The sequence below is a fragment of the Anarrhichthys ocellatus genome, unplaced genomic scaffold, assembly GCF_004355925.1.
Source record: "Anarrhichthys ocellatus isolate YVR2014 unplaced genomic scaffold, GSC_Weel_1.0 scaffold198, whole genome shotgun sequence".
Classification (NCBI taxonomy): Eukaryota; Metazoa; Chordata; class Actinopteri; order Perciformes; family Anarhichadidae; genus Anarrhichthys; species Anarrhichthys ocellatus.
The window spans coordinates 40,577-62,379 of NW_022280228.1; the positions used below are offsets into that span (position 1 = coordinate 40,577).

A 21,803-nucleotide genomic window follows, 5' to 3' on the forward strand; every position below is an offset into this window, starting at 1 on the left:
ACACACACACACACACACACACACACACACACACACACACACACACAGTGTAGACAGTCAGAGGCTGCATTCAGGATTAAGGAGCGGATTAAGGAGCCAGTTGGCCTGCTTTGGAAACCTTGGGGAACTTTGCTTCTTTTACCTTCATCTTAGAGGCTGTGAATCTGTATATATATCTTGTATTTATGTAGTCTTGGGTGTCAATTTTATCTTGGATTTTACTAGAGCTGCTGCGATTAGTCGGCGTAATCGATTACGTTTTTTAAATATTTAAAAAAAAATAAATTCTCATCTCGTATTGCCGTTGTTGTCAGGTGGAGCTCTAGGTGTTGAGGCTTATTCTACACTGACCGGCCGTGCCAGTGTGTGTGTGTGTGTGTGGGTACATTATGCCATAAAAATAACATCTAACGTTTGAATAAATACGATCAATAGAATTAAAAGTTTGAACTTAACCCTCTGAGACCCGCGGGATTGGCCAGCCATGTCATGCTAGCTTGTCGGGAAGGGGCTAATGCTACCAAAGTTAGGCTAAATTTTGGCGAGGTAAAACCGGCATGCCAATTTTCTGAGGGGACATCTCACCTCAACTTAATGAAAGTGACTGAAAAAGTGTTCTATGGGTACTTACCAGTCTCCCCTTTTCGGACATGCCCACTTTATGCTAGTCCCTTGCAGTTGGGGGCAAAAACCATGCAGTATATAAGTAGTATAAGTTGTTTTCACTTATTCTAAAAATTGTGTATTTGAATAAGTATGCATACTGGGGTCCCTAAACAGTGTTGGAATTGTATGAATTGTGTTTGACTGGAAAGCTGAGACTCTTGTGGATCCATTGAGCTCAATAGTATTCATGTGTGATGATGTTGGTCCCTATAGCAGCCTTTTCACACAGGGAGACCATTTTTTGAAACTTAATGTCACAGTATAAAATGACCTGTTGTGACCTCTAGGATAGTCACAGCCTCATGAAACTCTACAACCACAGAAATAAAGACCTAGCTCATTCAGAGGATGTATGGCATTCCTATGTATATTAACAATAAGGTGTGTGTGTGTGTGTGTGTGTGTGTGTGTGTGTGTGTGTGTGTGCGCGCGCGCCCGCACCTTGAGAATGATGTCTCCCTCCTGCAGGTTCCCGTCCTTGGCAGCCAGGCCTGTGCTGGTCATCTGTTTGATGAAGATCTGACTGCCCAGACGTAGACCGTACTCTACAAAACACATACAGCACACCACAGTTACTGCAAAGCCCCACTGTGCTGTACATAGTACATACAATACTGGCAAAAGGAAAATAGTAGTTGCTGAATGTAACTTCAGTTCTATGATTACGAGGAGAGGAAGAGGGAGAGAGACGGCGCTTGGACACAGGCGAGACATGTGATCCGAGACCAGATTATCAAAGCTCATGAAAATACAGACATTTCAGACACCAGACGTATTTAATGACCTGCTGATGTGCATTCAACCCGTGTTCATACAGGTCAGCCGTCACGCTGTTTGTCACTGTTAGTAGAGAACTCAGTCCGCATTGTAGTTCATACACTTCACTGATCAACCAGAGAATTGTAGGGTAACATTGAGACTTGTATTTTTACTGAAAATCAGTTCCAAATATCAGTTATCGGTGTTCTTGATTAGTAATAATCAGTATCATCAGCCTTGAAAAAAACATATCAGTCCATCCTTAAACTGTACCACATTTCATGGCAATCCATCCAAAGGTTAAGATATTTCACCCTGAAGCACAAATGTCAACCTGCTGCTGGCACTGGAGGAAAACCAGATCACCAGAGTCATTGGTAGTTATCCTTACTGAGCCATTAATGTCTATATAAATATCATGGCAATCCACGCAATAGTTGCTCAGATATTTGAAAACTGGACCAAAGTGGTTGAACAGCAGACTGCCCAACAATTACGTCCATAAAGCGACGCTGCTTACTTGGCTAAAAACCTGAAACATCCCCACAAAATACATTATAATGAAACTACCAAGACAACACAAACTACCACAGAACCCCTGCCACCAAGCAGCCAAATCTATAACAAAAGCCCTATACCGACCATCACCATCCCATACCAGCTAACTGGAGCAGCTGGCCAAAGCTAGAGATCCAATCGACACAGTGGAAACCAAGGAAAAGATGAACCCCCTCTGCTGTTATTTCTCAAATATTACAGTGCCTGCTCTATACCGTTGTTTACTGGTCATTTCCTACTCTGAGGGACAAGAAGAACCAAAATACCAGCCCTGCAATAAGTCTCATGTTAGTCAAGCTGTGTTTAAACGGGTGTCAATACGATTACATAGTGATTTCAGAGGCTGCAGTTAATGCTGGACTACATTAGAGAGGCATTTATAATACTTTGTTAAATCTCTTTTTATCTAAAAAAAAAAAAAAAAAGGTAGCAGACAAATTAAAAAACAAATCAGAATTATGACTGTTGTATTTCTGCGGGCGTCAAGAGAATAGAGAATGAAATAAAAGCTTTGATCATCTCAAGTGAGGGGTTTTACCTTCGGTGGGTCTGTTCTTCACCAGCAGGACGTTGACCGGTTTCTCCAGAGGCTCCAGCTCTCTGGAGGGTTCTGGGGATGGAGGGTTGTCGTTGAGCTGGTCCCTGCTCTTATACCTCCCTCCTTTTCCTCCTCCTCCTTCTCCTCGCTCGTACTTCTCCTCCGTGCGGTTGCTTTCCCCGGGGCTGCGGCCTCGGCTGTGGTACCGCTGGCGGTCGGCGCTGGTGTCCAGGGCTCGCCCCCGGCTGCCATCTCTCTTGGCTCGGTCGGGGCTGGGCGAGGTCCTCTCCTGGCTCCTCCCCCGGCTCCTCCCTCTCTGGTTTGAGTCCCGCCCTCCCCTGTAGTCGGGGTCCAGGTATGCTTTGCTGTTCGAGGTCTGGTCCCGGTACCAGCCGTTGTCGTTGTCGGCGTCGTAGTAGAAGTTGGAGGGGGTGTATATCCGACTGTCTCCGTCCGGGGAGGGGGGCATTGAGTGGACCTTGCGAGGTCTCTTCACCGTCTGACAGAGAAGAATAAAAATAACGAAAACAAAATGAATATGACATGTGCTTCTAAAGACCTGACAGACGAGCTCAAGTACTCCTCCACTGACACCTCCCGCCATTCTCCAAATGTGTACATTTACACACACTATGGCAGCTGCATTACTTTGGTTGGGTAGTTTTAGATTTAGATCAGTTAAAGTCATAGAAAACTTCCATATCTTTATGTAGGTATACATGTGACGTTTTGCAAAGAACTTTGGATGTCACTGACATTTTTTTATTTGTTATGCTATTCTCGCAGAAGTCCAGACGGCAGGATTTTACGGGCGTTAAAATCAGATACGATACAAATCAAAGACGGCCGTGGAAACAACAAACCCCTTATGATGTAGGCTTCTATGACAACACAGAAACATGGCGCACGGTGTAAATACATGGTCACAAGCACAAATGCAGGCGTTGAGTATTCGCACTGAAAGTTCACCACAGTGGAATGAATTTGTTTCGCCAACCAAATCAATTGTTCCGTGGCCTCTTCTCTCACATGGAAGGGAAGAGGCACATATTTTGCCATTTTTGACCGTGTCTTTAAAAGTTAACTGAGGAATGTCAGACATAAACTAGAAGTTTCTGCAACTGGAAACGCCAGAGGTGGGACCAAGTCACTGCTTTGCAAGTCCCAAGTCAAGACTGACAAGTCCAGAGTCAAGTCCCAAGTCCCAGTACTTTTTAAATACCATACATAATCATCTTTGCGCTTGAGGGAAGGTATCAAGTATTTTCAGGTCAAAAGGATCAAGTCCAAGTCATAGGTGTCAAAGATTAAGCTGAGTTGCAAGTCTTTTTTGATTTCGTCAAGCGAGTCTAAGGTCATCAAATTTGTGACTCAAGTCTGACTCTGGTTTAGGTCATGTGACTCGAGTCCACACATCCGGAAAACACTACAGAGCAGCTTCACCAAGTACAAACCAACAAGAAGAGAGAATGAAAGAGTTTGTGGACCTTGAGTAGGATTAGTGTGAGTCAAACATGACATTAGCTAGTTATAGTCTTCATCAAAAAAACAGAACAGAAACAACATTATAGTTATTATATCTGTGTGACACAGACAGACTTTAGTCATTAAATGACCTATTTGTTCAATAAGGCAGAAAAACAACAACTCTAAAAGAAACCCAAGCTTCAAACTAAATGTCTTCTGTGTCTCAGACAGCAGTGAGAGTAAAGATACAGCTGGATGTCGTGAAAGCAGGGATTCAAAGCAGCAAATCAGATTCCCTCGACATATCAGGCTTTTATATTTAGCTGTACGGAGCGGTGAGATTAGTCCAGCGTACACACGGGAGCAAAACTGCTGCTGCTTTTAGAGCTGCAGCAGCACGAGAGGCAGCCAGGCTGAAACCCTGAGAGAAGCACTGATGCAGGAGACTTAAAACCACACAAACACGCTATCTGTTCCTGTAGACGTAAAGTGCTACTATACAGAAAACAGTGAGTGGCATTGCTCCTCCTCACTTGAGCTGGCTCACCATGAAACATCTGAAACGTGCCGTCTTACCCGACATTTTCAAGCTCCATTAATTGCAAATCCCATCAGGACCTCTTTAACCCTTTAACACTGAGAGGAGAGTTCACACTGACTTTCAAGGGGAAACTGCTGGCTCTAGCAAAACCAGGAGGCAACCTCCGGTTCTGCTGAATGAAGCCAATGCAGAAGAGTCTTAAAAAACCTGCATTCTCTCTACTGACCAGCAGGGGGCGACTCCTCTGATTGTATAGAAGTCTATGAGAAAATGACTCTACTTCTCTCTTGATTTATCACCTCAGTAAACATTGTAAACATGAGTTTATGGTCTCAATCTCTAGTTTCAAGTCTTCTTCAATACAGCATGATGTTCATTGAGTAAATGATGGTCCATTTAGAGTCAAACAGACCATAAAGCTGGGGAAACAAAATAACTGTACTGTTGTGTAGTAACTCCAGAATCGGATAACTAAGTATCTAACAAATGGTCTATTTGGCAAAACAACCAACATGGCGACGACCGTAATTCAAGATGGCGACGGCGAAATCGAAGTCAGCATGTGCGCCTCAGCCAACAAACCGTGTTCTTTATTTCCCTCTCTCACACACACTCACATCTGTTAAGTGCCACAGCACTGCAAGTACAGCTGTGATGAGTGTCAGACCACTGCACTCTTTTGGCCTCTCTCTCACTAACACAGCTCCCTCCATCACTCTGTGGAGTGTTTGCAGAGCTGCAGCTGGACTCAGCGATCTGCCTCAGATCTTTCAGCTGCTCGGTCGACACCGAGTAAGAGTCGATTTATGCTCGATCAGAAAAGCTATGGTTCTTACGAGGTGTTGTTCAACAAGCCCGGAATTAAAGGAGTTTATAGCTTTTTTATACATCCACGTTGTTAGGTGGAGTGAGAAGCTGTCTGTCAGAGAGCGGGTGGAGACGCGATCGTTGAAATATGGAAGCGAAAGAGCACGTTTTTGGAAGACATTGGTAGAGGTCTTGGTGTTCATATGAAAATGGCAAGAAATGTATTAAAAAAACATTTAGAGAAAAGGGGATTATCTTTCCAACGAGAACTCTGTATTTGCTGATGGCTTTTCGAACTATGAGTCCATTTTAGTCACGGTTCAGGTGACTATTTTTACTTAATTTTTTTTATTTAATCAAGCTGCAACCTCCAGTTCTGAGAAATGAAGCCAACGCAAAGTGAAAACGTTCCTTGAATGGTCAATTTGAGGCTCGCTCCAAAAGCAAGTCAATTCTCATAGACAAATGCCCAACTTTTCAAAAAACTGTTTTTGTTGCAAAATAACTCTGGATTCTGCTATTAGGGCATTTGACATTTTTTACGACCTAATGGCTTAATACATATGGGCATTTCATGTCGTTCATTCATCTCAAAAGACATTATCCATTTAGTTATGGACGTCTCTTTTCCAATGTAAGTCTATGGGGAAAAGTCATTTTGGGAGCCATGGCATCACGTGCCCCAAAATTGTAATTCCACCGTTTGGTCTTCAAAGCCTGGCGCCCCTCCTTGGGGGCTCAGTCTAAATATGGTCCCTTCTGGCTCCAAAGAACCAAGATGGCGATGACCAAAATGCCAAACTTGAGGCTTCTAAATGGCAAACCACAAACAAATGGGCGACGTCACGGTGACAACATCCACTTTTATACACAGTCTCTGGTTTTTATCCAAATTCTGCAAACACAGGAACACAGGATCCACTAAAGTTCCACATGTCTCAGGTGGTGGGTGAGAAAACCAGAGGTCATCATTCTAAGACAGCGAACAACCTCGACTACCCACACGTTTTTTCATCGTATGTGAGCTGTTATGTCATCAATCTTAACTCAGGAAAGAAAGACACTGTGTGGTTCATACTCACTATTTTAGCCACTTTACCACATTTACGGAGCGACTGCACAGCAAAGGAATGAGGCACATTGTCCATGGGGATGGAGTTGACCTGAATGACACGATCATTCTCACTGGACAAAAAACAAAACAGACACAAGAAATTAAGATATTGTGAGAACAAAATAACAATCATAACATAGACGTTAAAACAAAAAACACAGCTTCGTACAAATTAGTTGTAATTCCACTAAACTTGATTGCAGAAAATAATTATTTTCCCTTGATTGATAGCCATTTGTTGTGTTATTTTTAGCCAGACATTTTGCAGAGCTGTGCTATGTAGCTAAGTCAGCTGCATGCTGGATAGAAATGCAGAGTTGATCAGCGTGTTGAGTGTGACTAGTAGTGACTCGTAGTGGAGGTGAGATTGTGGATTCGACAATAAAACCAGTACACAGCGGTGGGGTTGCAAAATTCCAGGAATATTGAAGGAGCAAACTTTCCATGGGAATTAAGAGGAATTTATGGGACAAAGCAGATACAAAATGGAAATATATTTTAATTATTTGCTCAGATGGAAACAGACGTTTTGTCACGTCATAAGCAGACATAATTCATAAATTTAAAAAATGAATCAATTAATTTGTGAAGACACTTTGAAAATCTGAGCCGACAATGTGAGCTGGATGCAAACTGAAGGGTTTAAAGTGAACTAAATTATAAAATAAATGCTTTTAACTAACATGTAAGCTCAGAGAGCACAGTAGTGTTGGCTGACAAAAGCAAGGCATAAGACCTAGAATTGCTGTTTTGTGTGCATCTTCCCTCCAAATACGTTCAGTATGAAAATGTATGAAATTGTGCAAAATTCCCACAAATTCCTGATCTTAACTACCCTCGCAGGCCACTCAGTCCACTGAGGGGTTTACTAGACTTACTAGAGGTATCCATCTGCTGGTCCTCCCTGCAGCACGTCGGACACGATGATTGACGTCTCGCCGCTGTCCACGTTGGGGTTGTCGCGCCCACCTGACACGGCGATGCCGAAACCCATCTTAGAGTCCTGCAGAAAAGAAGGAATCCATCAGTGAAGACAGTACAGTCGGACAGAACGTGACTCACAACAACACCGAGGCAAACACGGAGATGCTGACTGCAAAATATACTGCATCTGATGTCAACCCTGTCAAATCCCAAGTCCCGCACCTCTATGGAAACAGCACAGTAATGGCTTGAAGTGGAGAGAACTCAAACATGTCTTTTGTGCAGTATAACACAGTTATCATGCCATACATCTGGAGGCTCCACATGATATATATATATATATATATATATATATATATATATATATATATATAGAGATAGAGATAGAGATAGAGATATATATATATATAGAGATAGAGATATATATATATATATATATATATATATATATAGAGCTATTCAGATTTTAACAACCTCTACTTACAGCCTCTCCTCAATGCACGGTGTTCAGCAGCCTACAGTTCAGTCGAAGATTCAAAGAATTGTTGTTACCTGTCACCTGGTCTCAGCCGAGTCAATCACGGCTCCCTAGCTGTGCTGAGGAGCTCAGAATGTAATGTTTTTTACAGGATCTGGTTAAAGCAAATGGTAAATTTGGGGCGAGATTTTAAATAAGGCGTGTAGAATAAAAGGTTTAATTCATGATATATCACAGCTTAGATTGCGTTTTCTGTAGGAAGCGTTCCTCACACATGACGTGTTCAAGGACCGTCGGAAAGATGGAAATCTGACAATACTGATGGTTTTTTACAGCTTCTGGCTCAGATAGACGGTGTAGTTTTGGCGATGGTTTAAAGAAAACACGCTTTTTCATCCCACCGGCACCTTCTCATTAAAGAAGACCTGCGTGAAGTCATTGACCAGACGACTACAGACACAAGGAAAACGTCCATCTTCAAATGTTGGGGGGATTGATGAATGCAGAATGTTTGTCCCTGAATGCTTCAGCTCAATGAGCAGATGTATGGATGTCAACACTGTTTTAGCAGCACAGTTAAGTGAAGGAACTCACCCGCTGCAGATTGACTGTGTACTGCTCCCAGACCATCTCTTCCATCCCTGAGCCCTGTGGGGGACACAGACAGACAGCAGGGTTAGCTAACTGCAGCGACACAATTCATTCAGCCGCACAATTAATTAAACAAGTCTTGGAAAAATATAATCATCCAACAATGCTTTTTGAGCCTCGACACGACTCGCGTTTAGATTCACGGAGGGCTGAGCACATGCAAGTGGGAAGGAGGCTAACACACACATCAGAGGCAAAGGGTGTGTGTGTGTGTGAACTGAGCTGACCTCTGTGAAAGAACAGTATCATGTCAATAACAGCCGCCTGTGTGTTGTCCTGTCCGTCTCACTGCCTGGTGTATGATTGTAATTGGACAACAGACATCTGCCCTCATCTATTTCCAGCTCAATGCTCTCTCTCTCACTCACTCACTCACTCACTCACACACACACACACACACACCAAGGATATGTGCTTAACTTCAGCCGCTTCAGCAAGACAATCTTCAAAAAGGAACACCACTTTTATGATTTTTGATGTGTAAACACAAACGTCGGGCTATAAATAGGGATGGATACTGTTAAGATTTTATCGACACTCTTATCGGTTCTTTTTGATTATTGTGTGAGGAAAAACAAGACAATTCATTGCTTTATTATTCTTGTGTGTATAAAAATAGTTTCTTGAGCAGCAATACTTTCATGTATTAGCCTGTTCTTCTGATCAAACTCAGCATGGCATCACTAACATTACCTGCAGTGGACGAGGATGGACGGCTGCTCCACAAACAGTAGAAAAGTGATCATTTCTGCAGATTGACGTTGTGCTTGTTGGCTAAGCTAAGCTAATGGCGGACAATTTGGCGTAATGAGACACGTTAAAGCTCTAAAATTCACGAGATTTTACATCGCATAACAAAACTCCTACTTAAGCTTGTGTGAACCACAGACCTCGTTTGAGCCATCTAACCAAAACCCATTCAAAAATCCACTCCACTTGGACACGTGGGAACTGGAAGTGCAGAAATGCTGACTCATTTCCTGGTTTTAGAACTCATTCCTGCAGCTGTCTACGACTGCGTTTACATGAGGATCATCACGGTTTATGCTCATATTCAGAATATGATGTTCACGTGAGCGCGGAGGAATCGGGTTATTCATATCCCATACACATGATAAATACTAGAAGACCGGCTACTGACTCAGCACTCAACAACCGGCATAAGGTGTATACATGCAAAAGTATCCCGGTTTCTGGGAAACGATATGTGGTGTTTACATGTGCAAACACATAAACAAGATACTTAAAAAACCCGATCTCAAATATTATTCACGTAAACACTCAATGAGAGAGAGATTAGAAGAGGACCGATGGGAGAACTGAGAGGAAGAGGATGTGATGATGAGATGTTTTATTTGTTTCCCGTCAGTCTGCCTCCTCTAGTTCCACGTAGACAGATTCCCTTTCTGTGTTGCTCTGAATGCTTCATCATAATCAGACAGGCGGTAAGGGAGCGCCAGATGGCTGTGCAGAAAAGAATAAAGCAACATATCAAAAATTAAATAGCCTATTTTTAGACTGCGGCCTGTACCGGTGATGTAATTTGTTTTAGAATAAACTATATTCAGAGTGTTTGTGAGAGTTCAAAGTGCGCGTGAATTTCGGCGGGTGAGAAAACGTTTTTAAAAAATCCCCATGTTAAGTTTAATGAAATCTTAAGTAAAGAGGTAAAAATGTTGATTGTAAAAAGACATGTTATTTGGAGCGTGTTGTCAAAGGGCAATTATATTTAAATGTATTTCATTGGCATTTCCGGTACTGGTATCAGAACAACTCTGTTTACGATGGCTAGTGCCGGGCCTGTTCGGAGCCCCTTCAGAGTGGGCCGGACACTTGACGCGCTGCAGGGGAGTAAAGAAGAGTTTGGTTGTACCATCTAGTTTATCCACAATCCAGCAGCAAGAGTGAAACAGCAGTCATAGAGCTGCGGGGCTGTGAAGGCACCGCCGTGGGAAAAACATGCTCAGGTCAGCAGAATTCTGAAGATCATGATTTTATACATCACGGGACATTGCTCCTATTTATTCAGAAAAGGCTTTCACAAATCAGACTGCAACAGTGTACAGTATAGACAGCTGCTTCTTTTCAGTTCCAGTATCTGTGTGAGCCACCTCACTACATCATTATTATGAAAACCAAACAGAAGTCCTGCTGCAGCGCATTACAAGTGTGCTGTAATCAAACAAAGTAAAGGTGTTCACACTGCAGCTCTTAGTCCACACAGCACCTTCTGAGGAGGAGAGAAAAAAACTAACATGCTGCACAAACAAAGATGAGTTGAATCTCACTCAGTTGTCCCACTAGACACACCCTTACAGTCAAGATGGTGGCGACGACAAAGACAGGGATTTATTCATCTCGCATCGTGCCTAACTTTAGTGGATCTTAAGATATCGGGTATGGAATTAATCTGCAGATGACCCGGTTGAAAATGAGACCAAACGTTTCTATGGTTGTCAGTATTTTTTGTGGCCAGCAACAGACATGTTGATCACTTGCAGCTGGTTAAGAGGATTGAGGAGTCAGCAGTCAATGACGATATGAAACGGTCAATAAAACAGGATTTTCTAAAATTGTGAATCACCGCAACCATGAGAGGTCCTTGAACATACGGTCATAAATGAGCACAAGAGATATCAGGCTGATGGGTTCAGGCATATGACAGATTAGCCGTGGACAGACAGAGAGATACACAAGCGCATGCACACACACTCAGCCAAACACATGATCACCCCAGCCCCAGGCTATTATGCCTGGGGGTGATAGTCACTATTGAAAAATAAATCACTTTAACGATGTGACAATGCTGTCACTACTCTGTTAAAGGTGCAGAGTTTCAACTCCAGAGATCTCTGTGATTAACGGTTTGCCTCCACACAGCTCTCAACATGGAGACGGCTAGATGTTCCGGTGACCCAGCCCTCCAGCACGACCTTTGACCCCGTTATAACCGCTACAGCCACTAGAGGGCTTCGTCACCTTAGCGTAAACCACTGACGGCGCCATGGGTGTGCTTCTATGCCAAGATCTTGGTCATCTCTTTATCACCTCGTTGGAATGTGCAGCATGAAACTCAACATCTATCAGTGTGTGTGTGTGTGTGTGTGTGTGTGTGTGTGTGTGCGCGCCACTGACATTTTACACAGACACACAGCTCTCCCTCTCTGCTGTTAAAGCCCACGTTATTAAATGCTACCGAAGAATGTCAGACTGACATTCAACGATATTGCAATTGCGGTATTAACAGAGAATGATCATTTTTACATCATTCTCATTTTCATTGAAACACATATTCAAATGATAATGGTGTGATTTTGGTAGGGGGTCTGTAGAATGTGGACATCTCTGCAGCACCACAATATTTCATCTAAAATGGTATTTTGACACATAATTCACCTTTAAATTCACCCCAAAATATAATTAAAAATACATATTTTCTTTCTTACCTGTCGTGCCATTTATCATTGTAGATTGTTTTGGTGGGAGTTGCCCAGTGTTCATCGTAGAGGCGTCTGATTTCTCAACAATATAACGGGACTACATGTCACTCGGCTTGTGTTGCTCAAAGCACCAAAAAAAAAAAAAAAAAAGAATAGTTGGAAAACTCTCTTTCCAGACATCCTGACCCGGTTACTCAAGATAATCTACGGACCTAGTTGTGAGCAGTTACATGTGGGAACTACGGCTGAGAGAAAATAGTTCCTACATGAAACTGGCTGATTACCGTAGAGTTGTATTATATTGGAGAGAAGGCGGACATCTCTACGGCACTACAACACTAGACAACTCGCATCCAAACAATCTGGGATGATAAACAGCACTACAGGTGAGAGGGAAAATGGGTCTTTTGTTAACATTTTAATCAATTGTACGGCCCTACAGACAATCTAAAACAACTGTGTCCGGTACAATATCTACACACACACACACACACACACACATCCTTCACGCAACCGTAAAATAAACGACAGTACAACATGGACCGATACAAAAAGCTGGAGGACATGAGGGTCCAAACTGATCCAACATTATTTGATGCAGTTTTTTGGCCATAAATGCTGCACAATCAGTGCTTTTTAAATACATGTCAATCGCCATTCCTGGATATTTATGGTCGAGTCTTTCAACCGATTTGCCCTGAAGCAGTAAATACATATTCACACAAAGCATCAATGGCTGTAGGCATCACAACTCTGTATGAAGGACATGTGTGTCTAAACCTCCGACGCTGCCTTCTGCAAAGTGAAGTCAAAGAGAAGGGTTTTTAAAGATCTTAATAGTTCCAGTTCCATATTCCAGCCTGTAAATCCACCATGTGAAAGACCTTTATATCTGTTTCCATTTAATATGAAAACATCTTTAAAAGCAGCGGACGCCCGGAGAATATTACACACCCCAAACTACCATCCATCCATCCATCCATGTCCCACCAATCTGAGCAGACAGGAGTTCCCAGCAGGTGCGTAGAAGACCACCAGGCTGCCCTTCAGCAGTTCCGTGTCCAGCCCCCTCAGCTGGATCCCGGTCCCCCCACCGCCGCCGCCGACTCCCCCTTCCCCGTGGCCGTCCGAGGCCGCGATCGCGCCCTTCTCGGCCGGCCTGCACCGGTGCCAGCTGGGGTAGCCGGCGCAGCAGCTGGTCGGCAGCCACTCCAGACTCATGGCCGGCGCAGAGAAGCCCTCCTCCTCCTCCTCAGTGCCTCACCGCCTCGGGTGCCCCTGCCCCGTCAAACCCACAGCCCTGACTAGCGCGGTCCTGCTCCGGCATGCTCAGTGTGGGCAATTTAGACTCGCAACAGCCGGCTAAAAGTCGACGTCCCACGGGAGCAACTGCTTAACCTCCCTGCCTCTGTGTCCTACCTCCAATCTGGATAAGCCTGAGCGGCGGCGGATTAGCCCACGTAGCCCTGGGAGGGAGGAGAGACTAAAAATAACAGCAGACTCACAGCATCTCCTCCTCCTCCTCCACCTCCTGCTGCTGCTGCTCCCGTCCCACGGAGAGTCCTCAGCGCTTGCACCGCGCGCCTCCACTTCCTGCGCAGGCCGGATGACATGGCCAGGTAGGACCGGGGGGGCAGACGGAGAGATGGAGCACTCCGCCTGTCCTCCCTCCTCCCTCTGTCTGTCACTCTGCTCACTATCCTGCTGCTTTTTCCTCTGCCTCTCTCCCTGCCTCTCTCCCTCACACACTTACTCATTCACTCCCCAAAGAACCAAAGTCAGCATTTAGTTACCAATTTCTTGTTAATGTGTGTTATCACTGGGTCTTATTCAAGCTTGTTTATGTAGTTTTCTCTTAAATTTCGGTCTCAAATACCTAAAAATTAATGAAAATGAAAATTCTGATTGAAGAAATGTGCACATAAGGTTTCTTACTACGGGAAAATATTTATGGATCAGTCATTTTTGAGAAAACAGCCTTTACAGATATGTTTTGTAAAATGACAGACATTTTGAAGACACTACAGGTGAACAGGGTAAAAGATGAACTAATAGATATCACCATTAAAGGTGTAGTGTGTAGTGTCTGGTGGCATCTAGTGGTGAGGTTGCAGATTGCCACCAACTGAAACTTCCCCTGTGTGCCAAACGTGTGCGAGAACTACAGTGGCCAATGCGAAAAATGCAAACAGCTGTATCTAAAGCCAGTGTTTGGTTTGTTCGCTATGGTCTACTGTAAAAAAAAAAAAAAAGAAATGGCGGCCGGCTCCATGCCAATATAAAACGGCTCACTCTAAGCTAACGAAAACCCAACGGTTCTTATTTTCAGGTGATTTTACACCAAAGAAAACATACTTAATAACATTCAATTTTATTTCTGCCAATATATCCCCCTAAATGCTACACACTATTTCTAAAAAAGAAAAAATTGTATAACAAGTTTTCTGAAATGTTATGTTTAAATATGCAAATGAGGCATTATCTAATGGTAACTTTTGCCGACTTTAGGAGAAATCTACAGATGCAAATAAAATAAAACACCTAAATGTGTATTTTGGATTCTTTCCACTAGTCTGAAAGATGACATGTTATGGAAGCTAAATAGCCCAAAAAATTGTGCATGAAAACTGTATTTTGCCCGAAGTGTCTCACCTTTAATTGTATGCGCATTCCAGTTCACAATTGAATAGAAGGGCAGTAAACCTCAACAATCATCACATCAAACTGGGCCAGACGAGCAGTTGGACTGATGGATACGGTTCTGAGGGGAGGCCACAGACGCATTCCACGGCAGTGGGTAGACTGTAAATGGTAAATGGACTGTAGCGCTTTTCTAGTCTTCCGACCACTCAAAGAGCTTTAACACTACATGTCATCATTCACCCGTTAACATCCATTCATACAATGATGACAAGGGCTACCATGCAAGATGCCACCTGCCCACCAGGACTAACTAACATTCATACAACATTCACACACAGTAGGCACAGCTGTGGGAGCAACTTGGGGTTAAGTGTTGGACACACGGACTAGCGGAGACAGGGATCGAACCGCCGATCCTCTGAATGAAGGACAACACTGCTCTACTACTGAGCCACAGTCGCCCGACACAGGTGGCAGCGGGTCACTTCATTGTTTGCCCGCCACTATAAAAACACAAGGGATGAGCACAACAAACATGTCGGAGTAAATCCATCAGCCACCATCCACTGGAGCGAGTCAACCAGCCAGAAACACGTGACCCACTCTACACTACCTGCTCAGCACAGTCAACGCTGAAAGAGTCAAAATTGGACTCAGAGTCATCAGGTGGACGGAGCTTTAGATGTATGCTAATGTTGCTCTGTGACACATTCACCACAACAACTTTATAAAGTAAGAATACATCACTATGACATGAACAGCTTGTCCTGTTGCAACAAAGTGGCTGAAAAATCGAATTATGTTGCCTTAAGCCGGCAACAAGCGAATATTTTTGGCCACCTGTTTTCAGCAGAAAAAAAGGAGCGAACACAACATCAACTCATCACCTTTTAAATTCATCTGGTGAACTTTTTATCAAAGAGCTGCTTATTTAATAATCCAGCAGTTACCGAGCAACATCATCATTCCAAACTTCGCTCTTCTTTTAGCTCCGTTTTTGGTCTCCACCACCTCCTGAGGGAAACATCGGTGTGTTTCAGCTGCTAAATGCTGCAGTACGTTCACCAGCTCGTCGCTCACTACGTCTGTCTGAGCTGAGCAGGGAGTGAACCGTGGCTTCTCTCTATGAGAGCAAACCGGAACAGTATGAGTCACTATAAAAAGGTTATAGTGACTTGTTATTAAAATATCTATTAGAGTTGCTTTAAAGAACTCAATGAGCAATATCTGCTGATAGCAACAGTTTGGTTGTATCAGCTGGTACATACTGTACATACAGACTAACTTTTTTCACCACCGTCCCGCAACGGTCTAAAAAAACATTTCAACCATCCCGAAGCTGGTGTAAAGCAGTCAAAAATTCTGAATGTTATCTTTTTAACTTTGGTTTTTTTATGCAAGTAACCAGTGTAAATGACAATGACACACTTAATTCAAATGATTAGAAAATAAATTATTGTATTATTTAAATTTTTGCTTCCGATTAAAAAATCTTGGCGTTAGTTTTATGTATGAAGCAGCTTAGAGCTACTTTCAGGAAGTTAAACATCTAATATCCATCCAATCGGTCCGTCTGAGGACACAAAGGGCGAGGAGCCATTTGTACTGCCTTATATGTTTCAAACTATTTAGTCCATAGGTCTTTGGTATAATGTTATCAGGTTAAGGTCAGAAAGGTTGCTAATTAGTTAGCCTCCTCGGATCATGACCTCCAGCATTCACTGGGGCGGTTTGCAGCCGAGTGTGAAGCGGCGGGGATGAGAGTTAGCACCTCCAAATCTGAGGCCATGGTTCTCTGCCGGAAACCGGTGGATTGCTCCCTCCAGGTGGGGACGGAGTGCCTACCTCAAGCGAAGGAGTTCAAGTATCTCGGGGTCTTGTTCACGAGTGAGGGTAAGATGGAGCGGGAGATCGACAGACGGATCGGTGCAGCTGCAGCAGTAAAGCAGGCGCTGCACCGGACCGTCTTGGTGAAGAGGGAGCTGAGCCGGAAGGCAAAGCTCTCAATTTACCACTCGGTCTACGTTCCTACCCTCACCTATGGTCACGAACTCTGGGTCATGACCGAAAGGACAAGGTCGCGGCTACAAGCGGCCAAAATGAGTTTCCTCCGTAGGGTGGCCGGGCTCAGCCTTAGAGATAGGGTAAGGAGCTCGGTCATCAGGAGGGAGCTTGGAGTAGAGCCGCTACTCCTTCGCGTCGAAAGGAGTCAGCTGAGGTGGTTCGGGCATCTAATTAGGATGCCTCCTGGATGCCTCCCACTGGAGGTTTTCCAGGCACGTCCAACTGGGAAGAGACCCCGGGGAAGACCCAGAACACGCTGGAGAGATTACATCTCCCAGCTGGCCTGGGAACGCCTCGGGATCCCCCAGAATGAGCTGGAACATGTTGCCGGTGAGAGGGAGGTCTGGGTCGGCCTGCTTGACCTGCTGCCACCGCGACCCGACCCCGGATAAGCGGTGGAAAATGGATGGATGGAGGTTGCTAATTTGTTGTTAAAGATTTCAGTTAAACTAATTATTCTAAGTTACTGTTACATGTTGATTTGGAGTCTGAACCACCTTTAGTTCAGGACGCCCCGTAGGAGAGTGCTGCCAATATGTGGTGCATTCCTTTCCTCCGGTTTCTCTGGGTTGATAAGAGAGCCAGGCTCAGAATAGTTTCTTTTCATTTTGGCAAGTTCAGTTTGCTTTGTGACTTCATTTTTCCTTCGGGTCAGTTCGTCGGTTATTTTGGCCAGGGCTCTCCCTGAGGAGTTCTTGATGCTTCCATATTTGGCCAGAAAAACAACTCCTCAGATTGTGAGCTTTGTGTTACTTAGATGTGTGGTGAAATTGTTGCTCTCTGGTTGACAAACTGTAATGAAGACACGGTTTCTAAATAACAACCAACATATCTTTGACTTTTCTGTACTGACATCTGTCGTTATCGATCATACATATAAACCAATATTAATACATCTGTGATTAGGCCGCTAAAAAAGTGTAGACGCGTTTTTTTGCAATTATTGAGAAAAAGACAATATACGTGCTCAGTAGTGGTACGTTCCTGTAGCATGATTGGTAAGAGGCGACGAGGCTTCTGGGTGCTGTAGTCAACTAAATGGCTGGAAAAATGTGGAAGGGACTGAACATTCAGTGTGGCAGCCGCATGCTGTTTAGCCGGCGTAAGGTAATTAGCCTGCTGGACTCAGATCAGATCAGCTGTGATGTACAGCGGAGTGACGCAGAGCTGGTGGCTAACGCGAGGTGATGAATCATAGCAGTGCATGAGCAACCAGCTCTGCGGACTCATTCTGAGGCTTTTTAAAGACATAAGACACACAACTTCATTAATTACCTCCACACACCCCACATTTATCAAAGATGGAGACCTCAACGATGGCATCATGCGGCCTGGAAACCGCCGATGCATGTGCGCTCTCGTTTTTAATGCTGTTCATATTGCCATTCATAGTACACTTAGTCCATGTATCACTGAATAATCAAGCTATTATGTAACCTGAACAAATGCTATGGTAGCTAAATAGATTTCGTTATAAAAAATGTGCAGTTTTTGCTTTTTGGGGGGGGTTTATCTTACCTACAGTGCTACGGCAGGTTTGTTCATGTTCACATGATTCATGCAGAAAAATGATAATCAGTGTTGGGCAGTAACACATAACTGTGTTGTTGTTGTTGTTATTATTATTATTATTATTATTATTATTATTATTATTATTATTATAGGTAATGAAAAGGGATTATAACTTCCATAACAGTAATTATATGTATTATATATAATAAAAAGAAAACACTGCTGCGTTAAGGTGGAGATGCACCAAACCCGTTGATGGATCCTATTCATCTATGGAGAGCCGGAGGCTGGGCGTTGCATGATGGATACCACACGGCGAGTTGACTGACCATTCGTCTAACTCTGCATAATCACGACTCGGCCGCAACTTTATGCAGACGAAGTCCGTCCATTGCGAGGCTGCAGGCTCACGGAAAAGTAATTAATAATGTTACTGCATGGCTTATTTTAAACTACTGTTCAGCTGTAAAATGAGAAAGATTGTTACTCGGCCGCCACGTTGAAAAAGGTCGAGCCAGAACTAAGCCTTGTCCACCATGCCAGTGTGACCCGGGGTGCAAAAACAGCATGCATTGCCCAACAATGATGATGACATACAAACCACTAAGTGCTTAACGTGTCATAAGCTAGAAAAAATACCCGGGTGGCTCTACACTGATCCTTTAAAAAGGATGACACATGATGGCGGGTCTCTGAATAATTCATACATGAAAAGTGCACACTAAGACTTACAGTGATTTGGCATCTGAGACGTACCCTCATCATGGATTTGGGCACAGCGAGAAATCGTCACACGCTAATGGCGGCACACACGTGCGTGCCATCAACGTAACAGTCGCTCGGTGCACTTAATCTTGCTATGTAGGAAGGCAGGAGATGCGTGTGCATGGAAATATAGAGAGCTGTAGACTCCCTTCTGTCAAGTGGACTAAGCTCGAGTCACTCAGAGCTACCCGAGCTTCCTACATTTGTTCTATTACGGTTCATTCTGATTATGCTCTGTACAATATTCTGCCCTTTACTGGGTTTTTTGTTGTCTCAGTACCTGTACTCTGTGCAGTGATAATTTAATCTAATAATATGATATAATCTTCAATACAAAGTTTATTCCTGTGTCCTTCATTGTGGTAGTGCAACTGAAATGGAAGACGCTTGTTTTCAACTATTTTGTTGAAGCAGTTTTTGCATGTAGAAATCAAACTAAAAGATATGTCGCTGACATTTAAAGTGTGGAGAAGGTCCTGGGCTGAATTATTCTCCTGATGAATACTCCCAACATGCTGCGTTCAATGATCATAAAAAGTCAAGTGAGTCGTGCAGAATGCCGAATAAATTTACATTTGAAATGAAGCCGCGGAGTCACGATTCTCGAGCGGTATGATAAGTGTGATGTGGTTTGACTGAATTATGGCTGAGGATTTACATGTTCCACACAAACTGCATCAGTCAAGTTTAAAGGGCTAGATAACAACATGTTAGACTCCACTGTCAAAGCCAATGTTCATTATACGGAATTCAGAGCACATCTACTGCCTCCACTATAGTGCTGTAGCAATTGTCCATAAATGGCGTTTGAATATTCATTCTTAAAAACCCCATAAGTTCAAACTATTCAAATGTCTATTTTTTTTTTTTTTTATTGTCCATGGCACCAAGTTTGACCCTTTGTCCGACACTCTTTTTCTATTTATTCTTGTCGCTCGCTTTAAGTCGGATTAGTGAAGTTAAAACGAGGAGTTGTTTAATGTGATACCTCCTCAGTTCACCATGAAAACCTAAATCAGGTGGCAGCTGGCGGAAAGGAGATCGTCAGAGTTTTCTACTATCTATAGGCTAAATTGTACGTCATTTGCAGTAAATATCACAATATAAAACGTGTATTTTCCGTTTAAAAAGAATAACCGTAGGAAGAGTGCTACTCACCCATCTGTTAAGTGGTCACGTCTACAGTCTGATGATCAGCAAGTGTTTTGTTTACGTGACGTAACTCTCTCTCGTTGCTGTTGTTGTCGAATTGTTCTTCTTTCAGCATGACCTAACGTTACGTTTCATTCTCAATTAATGAACGTGACATTGTAATGCGGTGCACATGACTCTTGTCATGGTGATGGCTGAGCTGGCGGCTAGCAGCTAACGGTGCTACAGCCAACGGTGCGAGAAGCTAACGGTGCTGACAGCGCTAACAGTGCAAACACCAACAATAGCGCTGTCAAAACTAAGCCAACGGTGTTAACCTGGGGGGGGTTATAATAACTGGTCACAATAGTATTTGTGCACTGTAATGTGTGCATAATGTGACATCACAGGGCAGTACAGCAGCAGCGCTAAGAGTCTACTGGTGTCCTGTATAATTAACTGGAGCGTGTAGCTACTGAAATAGCTTTAATGTAATGAGCTGGTAATTAAGTGTCGGTGAGGACCTGGAGTGTTAACTACGTGTTCACTCATGGATTCCACGCCTCGACGCATGGTGTTTAAATAACTCACAGTGGAAGTCACTCTCCTGTCACACGCTCTTAACACCATGAATGAAGTGGATATATATCGCCAGTGATTCTATGATGCAATAAATGCAATTTCAGTTGAGGGAAAATTTCTACAGAAAGTCTTAAAATTGATTTCTACAAATCAAATGAGAGCCGTTTGTCTCGTCTTTGTGCTCTCTGGTCGCCATTATCCATGGATAGGGGCTCCACCTGCTGCCATGGCCACTGCTACTATCATTAATATCACACATATTTCTATTATTACTACTGCTATTATTAGCATTCTATTAAATCCACTGCTGCTGCTATTATCGATCCTATTTTTATTTTCAATATTGCTTGTATGCTACCATTGTTGTTGGTGTGCATCTCTCTCTCTCTCTTTAATCAATAATATAAAATAGCCGACTCTAGGGATGCACCCAACAAACTTTTGAAGTCCTGATACCGATACCTGGGCTTTGTGTATCTGCCATAGACTGTATATAAAAAGTGACATAGTCACCATGACGTCACCCGTTGGTTTGTGGACTGCCGTTTTGAAGCCTCAAGTTCAGAAATTTAGCCATCACCATCTTGGATTTTTTCCAACGGTGAACAGGAAGTGACCATGTTTGGCCTGCGGAGCAGTGATGTAGAGACACCATATACGCCTCAGGTATACGGCGGTAGCCCTGCAAAGCATCCCCTGCTTTATGGTCTGTTTGACTCTAAATGGACCATAATGTACTAAATGAACATCATGCTGTATTGAAGAAGACTTGAAACTAGAGATTGAGACCATAAACTCATGTTTACAATGTTTACTGAGGTAATAAATCAAGAGAGAAGTAGAGTCATTTTCTCATAGACTTCTATACAATCTGACTTCTTTTTGTAACCGGAGGAGTCGCGCTCTGCTGGCCATTAAAGAGAATACAAGTTGAAGGAACTTCAGCATTGGCTTTGCTTAACAGAACCGGTGGTTGACATTACCGGACACCAATTCAATACCAGTACCAGTATCTAATTAATAAACTGTATGCCTCTCTGTGTGAAAGTGACTGGGATCATTCTTTTATGTTTTTATTAGTGCTGGGCAAGTTAACGCGTTAATTTCGCATTAACGCATTCATTCATTAACGCCGACAATTATTTTATCGCGCGTTAACGCAT

General features: G+C 43.3%; 1 protein-coding gene across 8 annotated transcripts in view; it reads right to left on the reverse strand.

Annotated features, from left to right (window-relative positions):
• Nucleotides 1–21,803, reverse strand: part of LOC116400751 (tight junction protein ZO-2-like) — a 102,369-nt gene that overhangs the window by 34,857 nt on the left and 45,709 nt on the right. For 6 of the 8 annotated variants that reach the window (XM_031878760.1, XM_031878759.1, XM_031878757.1 and 3 more), the window contains exons 1-6: nucleotides 12,934–14,284; nucleotides 8,447–8,500; nucleotides 7,329–7,453; nucleotides 6,419–6,521; nucleotides 2,522–3,020; nucleotides 1,108–1,211 (exon numbers count right to left, since the gene is read on the reverse strand). In XM_031878760.1, the coding sequence (XP_031734620.1) occupies nucleotides 1,108–1,211; nucleotides 2,522–3,020; nucleotides 6,419–6,521; nucleotides 7,329–7,453; nucleotides 8,447–8,500; nucleotides 12,934–13,164 (1,116 nt within the window). In that variant the 5' untranslated portion in view covers nucleotides 13,165–14,284. Of the gene's footprint in view, nucleotides 1–1,107; nucleotides 1,212–2,521; nucleotides 3,021–6,418; nucleotides 6,522–7,328; nucleotides 7,454–8,446; nucleotides 8,501–12,933; nucleotides 14,285–21,803 lie in introns of those variants that run through there. The other 2 variants (XM_031878763.1, XM_031878764.1) reach the window with 1 other exon arrangement.